The following is a 14,856-nucleotide window of genomic DNA, read 5'->3' as shown; positions in this document are numbered from 1 at the left end:
TAAAGAATGCACGTTACACGTAAAGAAGAAAACTATACCGAAACAAGTGCAGTTACTGAATCACCCAAATTCTCGCATAGAAAGATATTCTTCTCAAGGAATAGCTCAAGGTTTTCTAGAAATCATAAAAAAGTAAAAAATAAACATAGCTAAAGAGAAGACTTACTAAAAGGCTTCCCATCCAGCCCGAAAAGTTATATATCAAAATTACTGTGTCAGTATTGTTTTCAAAACCATGATGACTATGGTCACTACTTTGAAGTGAAACTTATTCACCAGTACAAGTCACACGACTGCTACAGATTTATATACTATTCTCGTTTTGCATTTTTTATTATTTTTAGTAATATTTTTATAAAATAAAAACAGTCAAATGTGTGTTTGCATATACATACATAATGTGATGTTTCGCCATTTTTCTCAAACATAAGTAAAATAAAGTCTTGCGTGTTTTAAGTATTTAGGGAAGGGTTTTTTTTTAGTTTTTGTTTTCTTCTAACTGTTATAGTTGTGTAGATAATTACTATTTAAAAACTGATTACTATGTGGGTTTGTCTTTATATTTTGCAAAAAAAAGTCATATAAAACTATACTGTAACTGTCATTATCAATTCTAAACATTAATAGGTTTAATTTGTACCTTATATTTACGGTTTTGTAAAAGGGTTATTTTGTATTGCATTTTATTTTTGTTTATTTTATATCAAATAACTTGTATTATATCACTGAAGAGTTTGTTTTGTATCTAAGATATTACAGTATTTCTTTGTAACCTAAACTTATAATTAAAACCTCTAATTTTCTAGTATTTAGCATTGCAAAAGAACAATATTGAAAACATTTACCACGTCTGTAAAACGCTTTGATTTAGTCCTTTATAGATTCTTTAGTCTGTGTTTTCACTATGAGAGAAAGTTTATTATGAATTACAAAAGCCTTGTATTTTATGCGCTTTACTTGTGGACAAAAGAAACTGATTGCAAAGCTTGTCTTAAATCCAAAGATTTTAAAAAATGAATCTAACGTATTTATTATAAAACCAGAAATTTATGCCTTCTTCAAAGATAGCGTCAAACATGGTTTATTATTCCACTTTCAGTCGGTTCGGTTCCCTTTGGTGGACACAGCAGATAACCCGATGTTGCTTTGCTATAAGAAAACATACACACACACTTCCAGTTATGTAGTAGCTTCAACTTATCCGGAAATTATTACTGGACAAAATTGGCCTTAGGTCCACTACATAAAATTGCTTTAAGATTCAAATTATGATCTTTTCGTTTATAAAGAATAACATACATTAGAAGTTTAATAAATAAATTAGTTGCATCAATTTTATCTAACATTTATCAGTTATAAGACGAAGTAGGCATTTTTTTAAAAATAAAAATGAAGCACTAAAACCTAATAGCATTTTAGCACTAGAGGGCGTAGGGAAAAATGGCTGGTGTCCTGAAGAAGGTGAGAAAGTATAAACGAAATTTATTTATTTAAGTCGAATATTTAACTAATATAATAATTTTAGTCTTATTCTTAAAATTATTTTAGTAGATTCCACCATAATTGAGTCCAACTTTTCTTTTTCAAAATCTTTAACGTATACCCTTTCGCTCTATATTTTCCAGAATGTTATACATAACTCAGTGATTAAACTTTAATTTGATTGAAATCACACGTTTTTATCCTGCTGATTTCCCAGGTAATCTTGTAAACTTCAAAACATTACATCCTCTATTTCCACTCATTCTTTTCTCAAGAGAGGAGAAATTATCTTACGTAGCTCGTAAGATAGAGTTTTCAAATTCATCCTTAAGTAAAAGTCATCTTGCTGTTAGTAGCCCTCCTCTGAACCACTTTTTTATTTTCCGTAAGATGTTCTTTCTTAGAAAAGGAGACAAAAATCGATGCCTGTGTAGGGCTCAACATCAATGTTAGCCAAGAACAAATAGGAAATGCATTTTGTCAAGTTGGTGATGTGACATGTTAGTCTAATGGAGCTATATGATTTATATTGAGTAGCTGTTTTATATTTAAAATTTGTGTATGCTTACATATTTGTTGCTTTTTCTCAACAAAATCATGATATTAATTTCTCAAAATCTGCATGCTCAAGTTGTGTATTTCCAAAAGTATAAAAGGAAGTAACTTAACAGCCAATCCAAAACTTTTCTTTCTTTGCAAATTGACATTGCTATACTATGCAATTTATTTCAAAGACTACAATTGTAGTGGTTTGCTATTCCAAAGCATCTTTGAATGTATATATATTGTACCTGAAGTATTTAATCCTTTTAATTAATTTACTAAAGAGATTAAATATTTTAAACAACTACTAAACGGTATTTAGATTTTGAACATTTTATAATGCTTTTATAGGTGTTTTGTGTCCATATTGTTTTATCAGCAAAACAGTTTTGGTAGGACTTGGTCTGAGGTAATGATCTAATAAAGCCATTAGCTTCAAGTTAGTATTTTAAAACAGTTAATGTATAACCCTGAATTTATATAAAGAGGTTTCTATTCACTTTTAACGAGTATGCTTAAAATGCACAAACATTTTTAAGCATTACTTCTAGTACTAGCAACAGAACAATGTGTAGATAGTTTGAGTGGCTTATCCACAACTATGCCAAGATACTTTTCTTCTATCATATTAAATGTGTGATCCAAATTGTAACCCAAATACATTATCCTGTACTTAATGTAATTAAAGATAAATTAGCAAATATTTTTCCAACTAAGTAGGTGATCTTACTTATTCTATAGTATCTCATCATCCTGATACAGATATAAATAACAAGAGTTTAATGTCATTTGCAAAGTTTGTCAATTTCACAATTAAGCAAAAGTCCATTTATAGACTTCTTGGGCATATCACTAGAAACATGGGACATTTTGACTGGATTCCATCAGTAATAAATTTTTGCTTTTTCCATCTAATCATGCTACCATCCAGTTTACTTATTCTTCCCAACTCCAGTTAATGTGATTTTTCTTAGGTAATATTTTGTGCAGCACTTTATCAAAAGCATTTTGAAAATCTAAGCACACCAAGTGTACATCCTTTCAATTATCCAGATAACATGTAACATCATAAAAAATAAGTTCCTGATTAGTAAGAGAAGATTTCTGTTCAGTAAACCTACCATGTAGATTTTATGATGCCATATTTCAGTAACTGATCTGTAATTCCCAGGGCAACTCTTGCCACTTTCTTTAAAAAAAAAAGTAACAACAGCATTTCTTCCTTTTGCAGGCACCTGCCCACTATCTATTGTTATACAAAAAGTGAAAAAGAAAGGCTCACATATATAATTTTTTATCTCTTTTTAAAACCATAGGAAAACATTGTTTGGTCTTAGTGCTTTATCTGTTTGTAATATATCAGTCTTTTATTTTTTTTATTATTATTACAACAAGGGAGTAGTATCTACACAATTCAGGCCAGTCCTAACATGTATTTTAGAAGGGTGTGTCAGGAATATTGCACCATCTCTTATAAAAACAGAAGCAAAGAAAACATTTGAAAGTCAACCAGCTGATGATCATGCATCCATATTATTCTTATGAGCACCTTTGGATTTTTTAACTTTGTTTTAAACCAGATATACAGGTTTCATTATTTCAATAAATATTTCATTCTTTCTGTCAGATTAAAACTTTTAAATTTAAGGTATTTATCCTTGATTTTTTCTTTTGTGTTTTCAGTCAGACAGTTAGGTTTGATCTTCCCTGTTATTTTTTCCATGTTTTTTAAAGAAATCCCAATTTTGAATTCCAAGTAGTTTATTTTTAAATCTCTCCCAGTTTTATCCTGTATTACCTCTGAACTCATCGTCCAAATATACCTTTCATTGCCTTAAAATCAAATTTCTAAAAATTAGGAACTAAAATTTATTTTTATCTTAACATTTACCAAAACACCAAACCTAATTATGTAATAATTACTCTGTCCCAAACGTTCCTCTGTTTCAATGCTTGCAACTTGAGTAAGAGAACAATATGCTAATACAATGGGTAGGCAAACAACAATTTATAAGTATAAGGAAATGTTTTATTGATGATAGAACATGCATGTTTCAACAGAACATTGACCTGTCTTTTTCAGTTGTGATCACTACTAAGCAATCCACCATCAATAAACCTTTTTCTTGTGCTTATATATTGTTGTTTGTCTACATCACGTTAACTTTTGCAAACACATCCTTCTTAATGGTTATTAACAAATCATAAATTGCATCCCCTCTGGTTAGCTCTCTGACCACTTAGCATAGAATATCATCTTTAGTTACTTCAAGAAGTCTCTCACTCATTGTGCTAATCAATTTGTGTGAAATTAGTTTCTTGTAACAATAGTGTCAGGATCCTTCTTGATAATTACCTTGATTTCATTATATACATTTTTATTGACATAATCTGTCTGAATAGGTGGCCTATAACATTTGACAGTTAAACTATTTCTTTTCCTGATGATAGTAAAACACATAGACTCAGTTTCTTAACAACCTTTTTTTATGTCTTCATTCGTAACAGGATGTAGTTCATCTGTTATATAAAAATTCACTCTTTTGAAAAGTATATCTTTGTTAAATCACTATTTGGAAGTTCAAAATAAATTTTTGTATTAGTGTTCTCCAAATCCAACCAAGAGTAAACAATTCTCATTATATCATTTTAGTTTATAATGTGTGTAATAAAGCTTTTTTAGTTTCCCTAAATATCTTATCTAGTTTAAATAAGCAAAATCCATATCTTGCATACAATTCAATCTTACCTTGAAAAAATATTCCCTATGTCCAACTACCCCATTTGTTGTTCTAAGCATATCTTTAAAACAGGGAAGGTGGAGTTCCTTACAAACTTCTCTCTACCATTATTCCTATCTTTAAAATTCTTCTCTAATCTTCTACCATACCTCAAGGTAAACTAGTCCATAGGCCAACCATCCTATTAGAAAAGTAAACTTATCTGTACTGAAGACATATTTGAGATTTTCCATACCTTAAACCTTCAAAGTTCTTATGGAAACATCATCTAGATTTAATGATTACAAACTTCACCAATATTAAAAATCTTGGTCATGCCTCCCTTTTTCCAGAGAAACCTTGTCAGAGTTTTAAACTATCTACAATACATTGTCTGAGTTTTAAACTATCTACAATACATTGTCTGAGTTTTAAACTATCTACAATACATTGTCTGAGTTTTAAACTATCTACAATACATTGTCTGAGTTTTAAACTATCTACAATACATTGTCTGAGTTTTAAACTATCTACAATACATTGTCTGAGTTTTAAACTATCTACATTACCTTGCCAAAATTTTAAACTATCTACATTACCTTATCAGAGTTTTAAACTATCTACATTACCTTGCCAAAATTTTAAACTATCTACATTACCTTATCAGAGTTTTAAACTATCTACATTACCTTGCCAAAATTTTAAACTATCTACATTACCTTATCAGAGTTTTAAACTATCTACATTACCTTGCCAGAGTTTTAAACTATCTACATTACCTTGCTAGAGTTTTAAACTATCTACATTACCTTGCCAGAGTTTTAAACTATCTACATTACCTTGCCAGAGTTTTAAACTATCTACATTACCTTGCCTGAGTTTTAAACTATCTACATTACCTTATCAGAGTTTTAAACTATCTACATTACCTTATCAGAGTTTTAAACTATCTACATTACCTTGTCAAAGTTTTAAACTATCTACATTACCTTATCAGTTTTAAACTATCTACATTTCTCCATAAAACATTCAGTCATTTTGGTTGCTGTTCTCTCAACCCTCTTTTTTAAATACAGTAAAAACTAAAGCCAACATTCTAAATCAGGTGTAACTAGCACATTCAAAAATGAATGGTGAAAACCTTCCACTTTGTTATGATATTTTTATGTATACAGCTTATAATATCTAATATACATTGTCAATTAGAATCAGGGTGAATAAACTGTTGAACACCCCTTCCTTTTGGAGCTGCAGAGAATCAACCAAAGTGGCATGCAAGTGTGGCTATAGGAGCATGTAAATTATATTTCAAAATACAGTCTTCCAGTGACTCAGCAGTAAATTTGAAGGCTTACAACACTAAAAAATGGATTTTAATACCTGTGGTGGGCACAACATAGGTAGCCCATTTTATGTTTATACTTACCAACAAACTGAAAATACAAATGTATAGATGTAGTTTTAAAACTGCCATGTAAATAGTATAACTGTTAATTAATTAATACAACAATTATCATCAATACAAGATTAAAGTTGTGAGAGACCTAGGACAAATATTTTATGATGAGGCCCTTCCCAAAGGCAGAGCTTGAAATAATAGGATTGGCCTATATACATATGACAAGTCATCTTCTTTTCAAATTATTCATTTATTTTCACACATAAACTTGTAGTCACACAAGAACAGGTGAAATTTCTTGACAAATTTCTTTGTTATTTTACATCTTGCAGAATTAAGTAAAATGTCTATAACGTCCAAGGGCTCCAGAATATCTGGTTCAAATGCAAGAATGCAAGATTCTCCCACTGATGATATCCAACTCTGGTGGTGAAAGATCATTCTCTAAAATAAAGTTGATAAAGAATGATCTTTCACTACTGGAGTCGGATATTGTCAGTGGGAGATAAATTCTCAGTACAATTTCTGTGTTGAGAAAGGTATTTTATACATTGTGACTTTTCTAAGGCTGTTCATACCACTCTCATCCAATAATGCCTTGAACAGAATCAGTTTATCAAAGGGGCTCTCATTAATGTGTGATTTATATATCCTGACCAATTTTGAAGCTGTTGAGTGAATTTGGTCTTGGCTCTTTCTAAAAATCTCTAGAGAAATCCAGATTGATTATTCATCTTCCTGTAAGTGTTTACACACCTATCAAGCTATTGCAAAAGTCCTAGAATAATATATATAGATGTATTTGTGAGCACATGCAGACTGTTTTATCTTTTAGAGAGGGGTGCACAACAAAATGCATGTTTAGAAAGGGGAGTGCCATAAATAAAGTTTGTGCACCACTGAACTGGACTTAAGAGACTTCACCTGGAATTTCCATTGCAAGGTTGTATAAATAATTACTGTTTGTGACGACCAATATTTGTAGCCTTTTTTTTTTAAGATTGAAAGGCATTGTAATTGTTAAAATGAAATATTTAACCAAGTAGAATTTTATTATGGAGAATATATATGTAGTTATTTTTATGTATTAATATGTCACTTATTCTGTTATTTCTTCTTCTTTTAGACAACATATTTAACAGGATTGGCTGTTGCCAAAAATCCTCATCATGTGAGTGATTTTGAATTTATTTCATAAAATTTCTCAGTTATATGAATATTAAATGTGCTTCTTTTTAATTGTTAACTGCTATTAGTAACACATGTAAACTTCAGAATGAAAACTCATAACATGGTCTTATTATACTTCAAATTATTATATTAAACAAATGATGGGGTCATCTTCTGAGATCTTCTACAGTTCTTCAAAGACCAGTTAAGAACTTTAGGACTTAGTGTAGTGAAGACCAATTCATTTGGAGTTTTCTTTACATACATTGTAAAATATAACTTGATATAAAATAACATAATAAACTTCAGCATTTAAAGCAGTAACAAGTTCAAAATTATTGAGTATAAACAGATGACAAACTTGTTAGTAATAATATGCTTTAGGGAAAATTATTTTTCTGTTTTTACCCACTGTATATGGGCTTGGTCATTTTGACCAACTTTGTAACCATGAAAATAACTATGCTGTAATTCTGAATTTGCTGTGTGTATCTTCATGAAATATAGCAACCTTTTACTACAGTTTACAAGTATTTTTAAACACAAAAAAATATTTTTTGATAAAGCATTTTTACTACAAATTAGTCTGAGTTTACAAAGTCAGTTTGGTTTGAGATACTTACTAGTGTGAAAGTTGATTTTTGTACTAAGAATACAAATTCTTTGTTTGATCTTACAGTTTTCATATTTCATTTGCATAACTTCTAGAATGTCCTAAATGAATGTCACACGTTTTTTAATAAAATTTTATAATTTATTTTCTGTAGCCTAGTACTAAATGTGGCTAAATAATCAATGTAAAGTGAAAAGAAATTCCAGTGTACAGTCATGTGAAAAGTTAGGACACCCTATGAAAGCCTGTGTATTTTTTAACATTTTTGATATATAGATATTTAATCTCAATTTTAACAACACTGAGAGATTATAGGAATATAACTAAACAATTAAAACTGAAGAAAAGACTGTTCAAGATCTCAAGGAGACATGCCAAGAAACTTGTTGCCATATGATTAATTTATAGCTAGTTTATGAAGAACTGATGCTATCAAGGACAACAGAGGAGTTATTTAAAACAGAGTTTCAGAGAAAACCACTGAAAAACATCCACTATTTACTTAAACTGGAACAGATAAGCACTATTAAGTTTAAAAGAGGTTATTCAAGCTATAAACTAAAGAAGAGACACTGTCCTTTGTATGTTTGAGTTGAAACCAAGAAGAACCTAGGATGGCAAGACAATGTGACATTATGGGCTATGGCAACTGATTAACCAATGTAATTCATGAGTTTTGTAGTTCATGAACAAGAAGAAACTGACTGCTTGGCAACATGTTAGTATAAGTTATTATTATGAAATGAGCTTAAATCATAAACAGGAAGCCAGTTGACACCACGGTACTATGAATAAGCCAACATAATGCCTGTCCACTAGTATAAAAGGATCTGAAACATACAACATGATAGAGATCATCATCTAGAAGGCTCACATCTCATCTTCATCAGAAGAAGAAGGGATAGAAGTCAAGAAGGAATCGAGGAACAAGTATAGATGTCTCTTGCGATAAGTGAAAACCAGGCCATTTTACACCCAAGCTTTTTGTAATTCTGATGCCGTTATTTCATAACATCATTGTTAATCTTCATAGAATTAAAAGGATTATCTATGATAAACATTAATAAAGACAACTGTATATGTGTGTGTAAATACTAAGTGTTTGATGACTAAAATAAAAATGTTACTGGAAGTCTTAGTCTCAAGTCTGTGTGCTCCATCATTCACTATATCCTCACTTCAAATAAATATATCATGTGACAGCAGGTCTCCAAACACCCCAACATGTCATCACGGGACCTACAGCAGGCTCTGGCTACTGTTGATGTGAACGTGCATGCCTCTACAATCAGAAAGAGACTGCACAAGTGTAACTTGCATGGGAGGTGTGCAAGGAGGAAACTTTTGCTCTCTAAGAGAAACATCAAGGCCAGACTGAAGTTTGCCAGAGAGAATGTAGACAAAGACCAGGACTTCTGGAATAATGTTCTTTGGACAGATGAGTCCAAAATTGAATTATTTGGACATCAGAACAGAGGACATGTTTGGCGTAAACCAAATACAGCATTCCAGGAAGAGAACCTCATACCAACTGTGAAGCATGGAGGTGGAAGTGTCATGGTATGGAACTGCTTTTCTGCAGCAGAACCTGTACAGCTCACAATCATAGAATCCACCATGAATTCTACTGTGTATCAGAGGGTGCTTGAGAATCATGTGAGACCATCTGTAGGAAAATTAAAGCTGAAGCGGAACTGGACCCTGCAACACGACAATGACCCAAAACATACCAGTAAATCCACCAAGGACTGGTTGAAAACTAAGAAATGGAGAGTCCTGGAATGACCGAGTCAAAGCCCAGATCTTAATCCCATTGAGATGCTGTGGGGTGACTTGAAACGGGCTGTACATGCAAGAAACCACTCAAACATCTCACAGCTGAAAGCAACTCTGCATTGAAGAGTGGGGCAAACTTTCTTCAGACTGATGTCATAGACTGGTAGATGACTACAAGAAGCGTCTCACTGCAGTTATTTCAGCCAAAGGGGGTAACACTAGCTATTAGGAGGTAGGGTGTCCTAACTTTTTCCTCAGTTAGAATATGCATTTTTGTAGAATTACATTCATAGAAGATCTTGAAAAGTCTTTTCATCAGTATTAATTGTTTAGTTATATTCCTACAGTCTCTCAGTATTGTTGAAATTCAGATTAAATATCTATATATCCAAAAATGTTACACAACTACACAGGCTTTCATTGGGTGTCCTAACTTTTTCACATGACTGTATCTCACCCTCTGTCACAAATAGCTTTTTTCAACTTATACTACACTCTACAGGTGAAAATGTTTCCTCACAACTAGACTTGATACTTCTATCTCTCCTAATGCATATTCATTTGAGGTATCTGCATGCTATAATACATATCATCTTACAGCAACCCTTCACCAATAAGTGGGCAACACAGCTCTCTTCTGTGAAGCTTGAAATCAATTCTCAGTTGGTAGTCTGACAGACATGTTTTGAGACTTTTTTTTTAACTTTCGGTACTGTGCAGGAGTATTAGGACAAAGTCAAGAATTAGGTTTTGGGCTACTTTCAGAGAACAATGAAATGTAAATCACAGGTGAAACATTAGAATTTTATTAATCTTCATATCTAGAACAACAGAAACTCTGGAAATGCTTGAGTTCAGCAAACAGTTAATATTTTATGTGTACCCCTTTAAGTTTAATAATTGTAGACAGTCATTCAGGCATTGTTTCAAGATACTTAACATCAGTATTGTTGAATTTAGGTGTTTTGTCTCATCCCTGATAGTCTTACTTCTGTCCCAAAGGTTACATAATGAAGATACTTAACATCAGTATTGTTAAGTTTAGGTGTTTTGTCTCATCTCTGATAGTCTTACTTCTGTCCCAAAGGTTGCATAATGAAGATACTTAACATCAGTATTAATGAGTTCAGGTGTTTTATCTCTTTCCTTCCTATTTTCAAAATTTTCCTGTCTCGGCTTAATGATTTAGTGAGTACAATATTTGGGAAGCATTTCAAGTCTGCAGCAATTTATCAAGAGTCCAACCAGCTTTTATGCTAACTTTCTGCTCTAATGACAATTTTCTATACATTTTGGGCTGTGGCATGACTACTAAACTTTATATATAGTGTTTAACAATATTTTTATCAAGGTTTGTTTATGGAGTGTTATTAAATTGATTTCTTATACCACATACCAGTATCGTATGCCAGCTCCTTCCTTTATAGTTAGGACACTGCATGGGGTACCATAACACTTATTACAGGCTTTAAATTTGATCAGTATGCTTATTCAAGCAGAACCTTTATGACATGCCCTTGGTACAAGTATATGGGAATTCTAAAGAATGGTAACTATTCTAACCCTTACCCATTCAGTTGTCAACAGGGATCAGTGAAGCATTATCATGGTGTAACATTTACCTTCTGTAAAGGTATGGAATAGTTAACCTCATAAAATGGAAAGAATTACAAAAAAATTTCTTGTCCTAACACTTGCATGGTACTGTAAGTGCTCTGTGTTTACAGTTTTTTCACTCATGTATTTTATTTTACCTGCATTTTATCAAATGTTTACAATTTTGAGGATTGTTTTTGGAGATAATTTTCTTTTTCCAGTCAACTTAATCTATTATGTGCTCTAAATTCCATGTAGCATTTACCACAGCTGTTGTACCTACTGCAACTGATTTGCCTGTCACTTCAGTGTCATTTCAGCAAACTTTATCTGTTCAGGAGTTAACAGATTTGGTGTGTAGGGAGTTAACTACCTTTATGAAATCTTATGAGTCACTTGATGATTGTCCTCCCTTACCATTATGATGAGGATTTGGACACACTGTTTCTCCTCCTCTCTTTGTTTCAATGTAACATTTTGTTCTGGGGAGGTGCTCAGGCCTCCTTCCCCGTTTGTATACTTAATCAGGTATGTTATGTTTTTTCTCTATCTTCAGTGTCCTATGCTTCTACTTTCTGCCCTTCCAAATGATGAGCTGTTGGGTCATGATTTAGTGTTTCCAACTGTCTCCGGTTATTGTGGTTTGCATGAGACATTTTTGGGACCAGTAATATTTTCTTGTCAGTATGCCTTGTCCCACACATACTCTGGACAACCATGCTTGGGCATGTTTTCATTTTGTATTTCCCTACATATACTCACAGCATACTTTTCGTTGCTAGTTCTGGCCTCTTGTGTTACTGAGACTCGCCTTTGGTGCTTTAGGTGTTGTCTTTGGGACAACTGCAAGTCTTGGTGTCTGTGTTGCTGGTTTGGGTCCTGTGGGAGTAAAACTACTATGTGCCCATTGGGATGTTCCAGATCTGAATACCTTTGCACTCATGACAGTTCTTGGTTTCTCTTATTTTGGTTTTCTGTTCAACATTTATTGGCTGAAGTGATAGATGCTTTCAGCTATGACTGGATACATTTATACTTCAGTGTTTACCCTCTCATTTGTTGGCTTTTCTGTGTCCTTTAGAAACATCATCTAGACCACTCTTTATGTTAGGTTCTTTTGGTAACTCCATTTTGCACTGTCTATTGATGTTGCTTCCTCTTCCACTCTCATTTCCTTCACCCTCCTACCTCAGCCCCAATTTGGCATAAATCATCCATCTGATCCCATTTTCCATCTTCATGTGTGGCTTTTCTTTGCTCCCTTACCTGGCAGACAGGGTTTTTCCAGCATGTGACATCTTTGATTTTCCTTTTGATATGTCCTTTCTCCATGGCTGTGCACTAATGGAAGTGGTACATCTACTATCATTATTTTTCATGGTTATTCTCCATTCTGTCCAACCTCCCTCCTTTATCAGTCACATTTCATTTAACACAATATACCAGTGTTTTCCGTTCATTTGTCCTGCCCTTTTTATTTCATATCCTCTTTATTGGAACTTCATTGTCATCCTTCTTGTCCTTATCTCTCATCATCCTGCTCACTACTTCACCTTTTCATCCTCCTGTGAATATGTTCACTATTGATGTCCACTACACTTTATTTCACAGTTCCTCTGTGGTCCTTTTCCATGATTATTATATTCTGCCCAAAACTTCAGCTGCTTGAGAGAGTTATTCCACCTTCATACCCTTTCATTTCACACCTTTTTTATCTTTCTGTTCCTGATTTCCTCCTCTGCCTGATCAAGGCTCTCTGTTGTTATATGGTGCACACTGATTCATTCCATGGTTTATGCTACCATTTGTTTATTCATTGGACATTTTCACAATTCCAGGATATTTTTCCTATTACACATACAGATCAAATACCCTTTGTTGAACAATGATTGTCTTTTTTATTATCTTTCCATCTAATACATCAACTTACATGTCCTTGGCTGTTCATTTTCATCATTTGTGTCAGTATGTGGACTACTTCCCATACCTTTACTGCTCATTATTTTCACCACTTCGCTGTTACTTGTTCTGCAGGTTTTCTTCTCCATATCACTATTGTGAGCTCCACAATTTCTCTCTGAGTGGGTAAATGACCATTTTTTCTGAAAGGACTTTTGACACAGTTTGAATCCTGATCAGTGGTGGGTTTTGCCTGACCACATATACTTATTTTTAAATCTGCACTGTACAATCTGTGAGTCGTATACACCAACTGTTGAGATTGGGTGGTTTGTAAAACTGCTTGTAGCTATTCCTCATGATATTTTTCTTCATAAAGATGCTCAACACAGTCTTTACACTCATGGACTGCCATAAGTAAAGCAGACTGGGATTACTACCCATCCCAAGATTCAGCCTGCTTTTCAAAATAGGTATTGTGGTTACCTATTTGCACTGTCTCTGGTGCAGCATTTCTTTGAACTCTCCAGTGCACTGTTTCTTCCCTTATTTTAGTAGAGTATGCAAGTTCTTGATATCAGTTTCTAGCCACCAGCTTAAGGATATGGTTGCAGTGTACTGCTAGAGTAAATGGCATTGATGCTTATCCTACTGCAGACCTGATGCCATCTGGTGTTGGGTGATGCATTCTGCCAACTAGTAGTTTGCCACTCTTGCTGAGGTATCTTCCTTCCTACTGTCCTCCAGATGTTAGTTTCCAGTGTATATGGTGATGTTTGGAGCTGAAACAGTCACATAAGTCCTCTCGTGTGGCTAAGTGCCCTTCTCCTACCATGGACTGGATGATACGTTTACCAGGCCATCTAGTGATGGACTTGAGATTCACCCCCACTTTGCTATCCACATTCATACTGCACTCTGGATGTCTGTTTTCAGTGTGTATGGTGATGGTTGTGTGGACATAATAATGCAGATTCTTACTAAGGTATGGAGGCTCATTTTTCCTACCAATTCCAATATCAGAGGTTAAAGCTTGAGGACCCTGCTTCTTTTGATGGGTCGCATATCCCTATCACAGTTCAGCTGGTGTTGGTTGAGGTTGGTCTTCTGTTTAGACTTCTATGCACCCTAGCCACTCTACATTTGGGGTTCCTTAACATCACACTTATTGTGTGGCTGGGTTTTCTCCTCCTAAAGCAGATTAAACAATACATTTCAAACCCCACATTGTAATGGACTGGAGATGTACCTTCACTTTGCTGTCCTCCAGATGTCAGTTCTGGGCAAATATGGTAATTTCCTTGTTGGATGTGCTAGGAAGCCACTCCTTTGTTTCTTCTCTTACTGTGACACAATTTCACAAGGGAAATAGTATACCAAGCTTAGGAATGGTGCGGTCTTCCGAAGGAGGTGTTGTCTTCCATTTGTTCACACTTTCCATGGTCTTGCTGTGGATATTTTCTGAAAAGGGATCATCTCATACAGGACCTTTCACTAATTCATGTGTGGAATTTTATCTAATTGTGATAGGAGGTAAGATATTGTATTGGAAGTTTTTCTAAACTGAAAATACATGTCCAATCAATACCTCCACTTATATTTCCCACTGATCCTCTCTACTTCTTGTCTCTTGATTTCCATTCAATACCTTGTTAATT

The 14,856-nt window shown here is 33.5% G+C and overlaps 1 protein-coding gene across 2 annotated transcripts in view; it reads left to right on the top strand.

The window, feature by feature from the left end:
- The first annotated feature begins 1,392 nt into the window (after positions 1 to 1,392).
- The window catches only part of ND-13B (NADH dehydrogenase (ubiquinone) subunit ND-13B), a 29,365-nt gene continuing 15,901 nt past the window's right edge, over positions 1,393 to 14,856 (top strand). Inside the window, exons 1-2 of one of the 2 annotated variants that reach the window (XM_076457449.1) lie at positions 1,393 to 1,461; positions 7,271 to 7,315. In XM_076457449.1, the coding sequence (XP_076313564.1) occupies positions 1,441 to 1,461; positions 7,271 to 7,315 (66 nt within the window). In that variant the 5' untranslated portion in view covers positions 1,393 to 1,440. The remainder of the gene's footprint in view (positions 1,462 to 7,270; positions 7,316 to 14,856) is intronic. The other variant, XM_076457450.1, reaches the window with a different exon arrangement.

This window comes from Tachypleus tridentatus, chromosome 9 (assembly GCF_004210375.1).
Source record: "Tachypleus tridentatus isolate NWPU-2018 chromosome 9, ASM421037v1, whole genome shotgun sequence".
NCBI lineage: Eukaryota > Metazoa > Arthropoda > Merostomata > Xiphosura > Limulidae > Tachypleus > Tachypleus tridentatus.
This window is presented reverse-complemented; position numbering and strand designations above follow the sequence as displayed.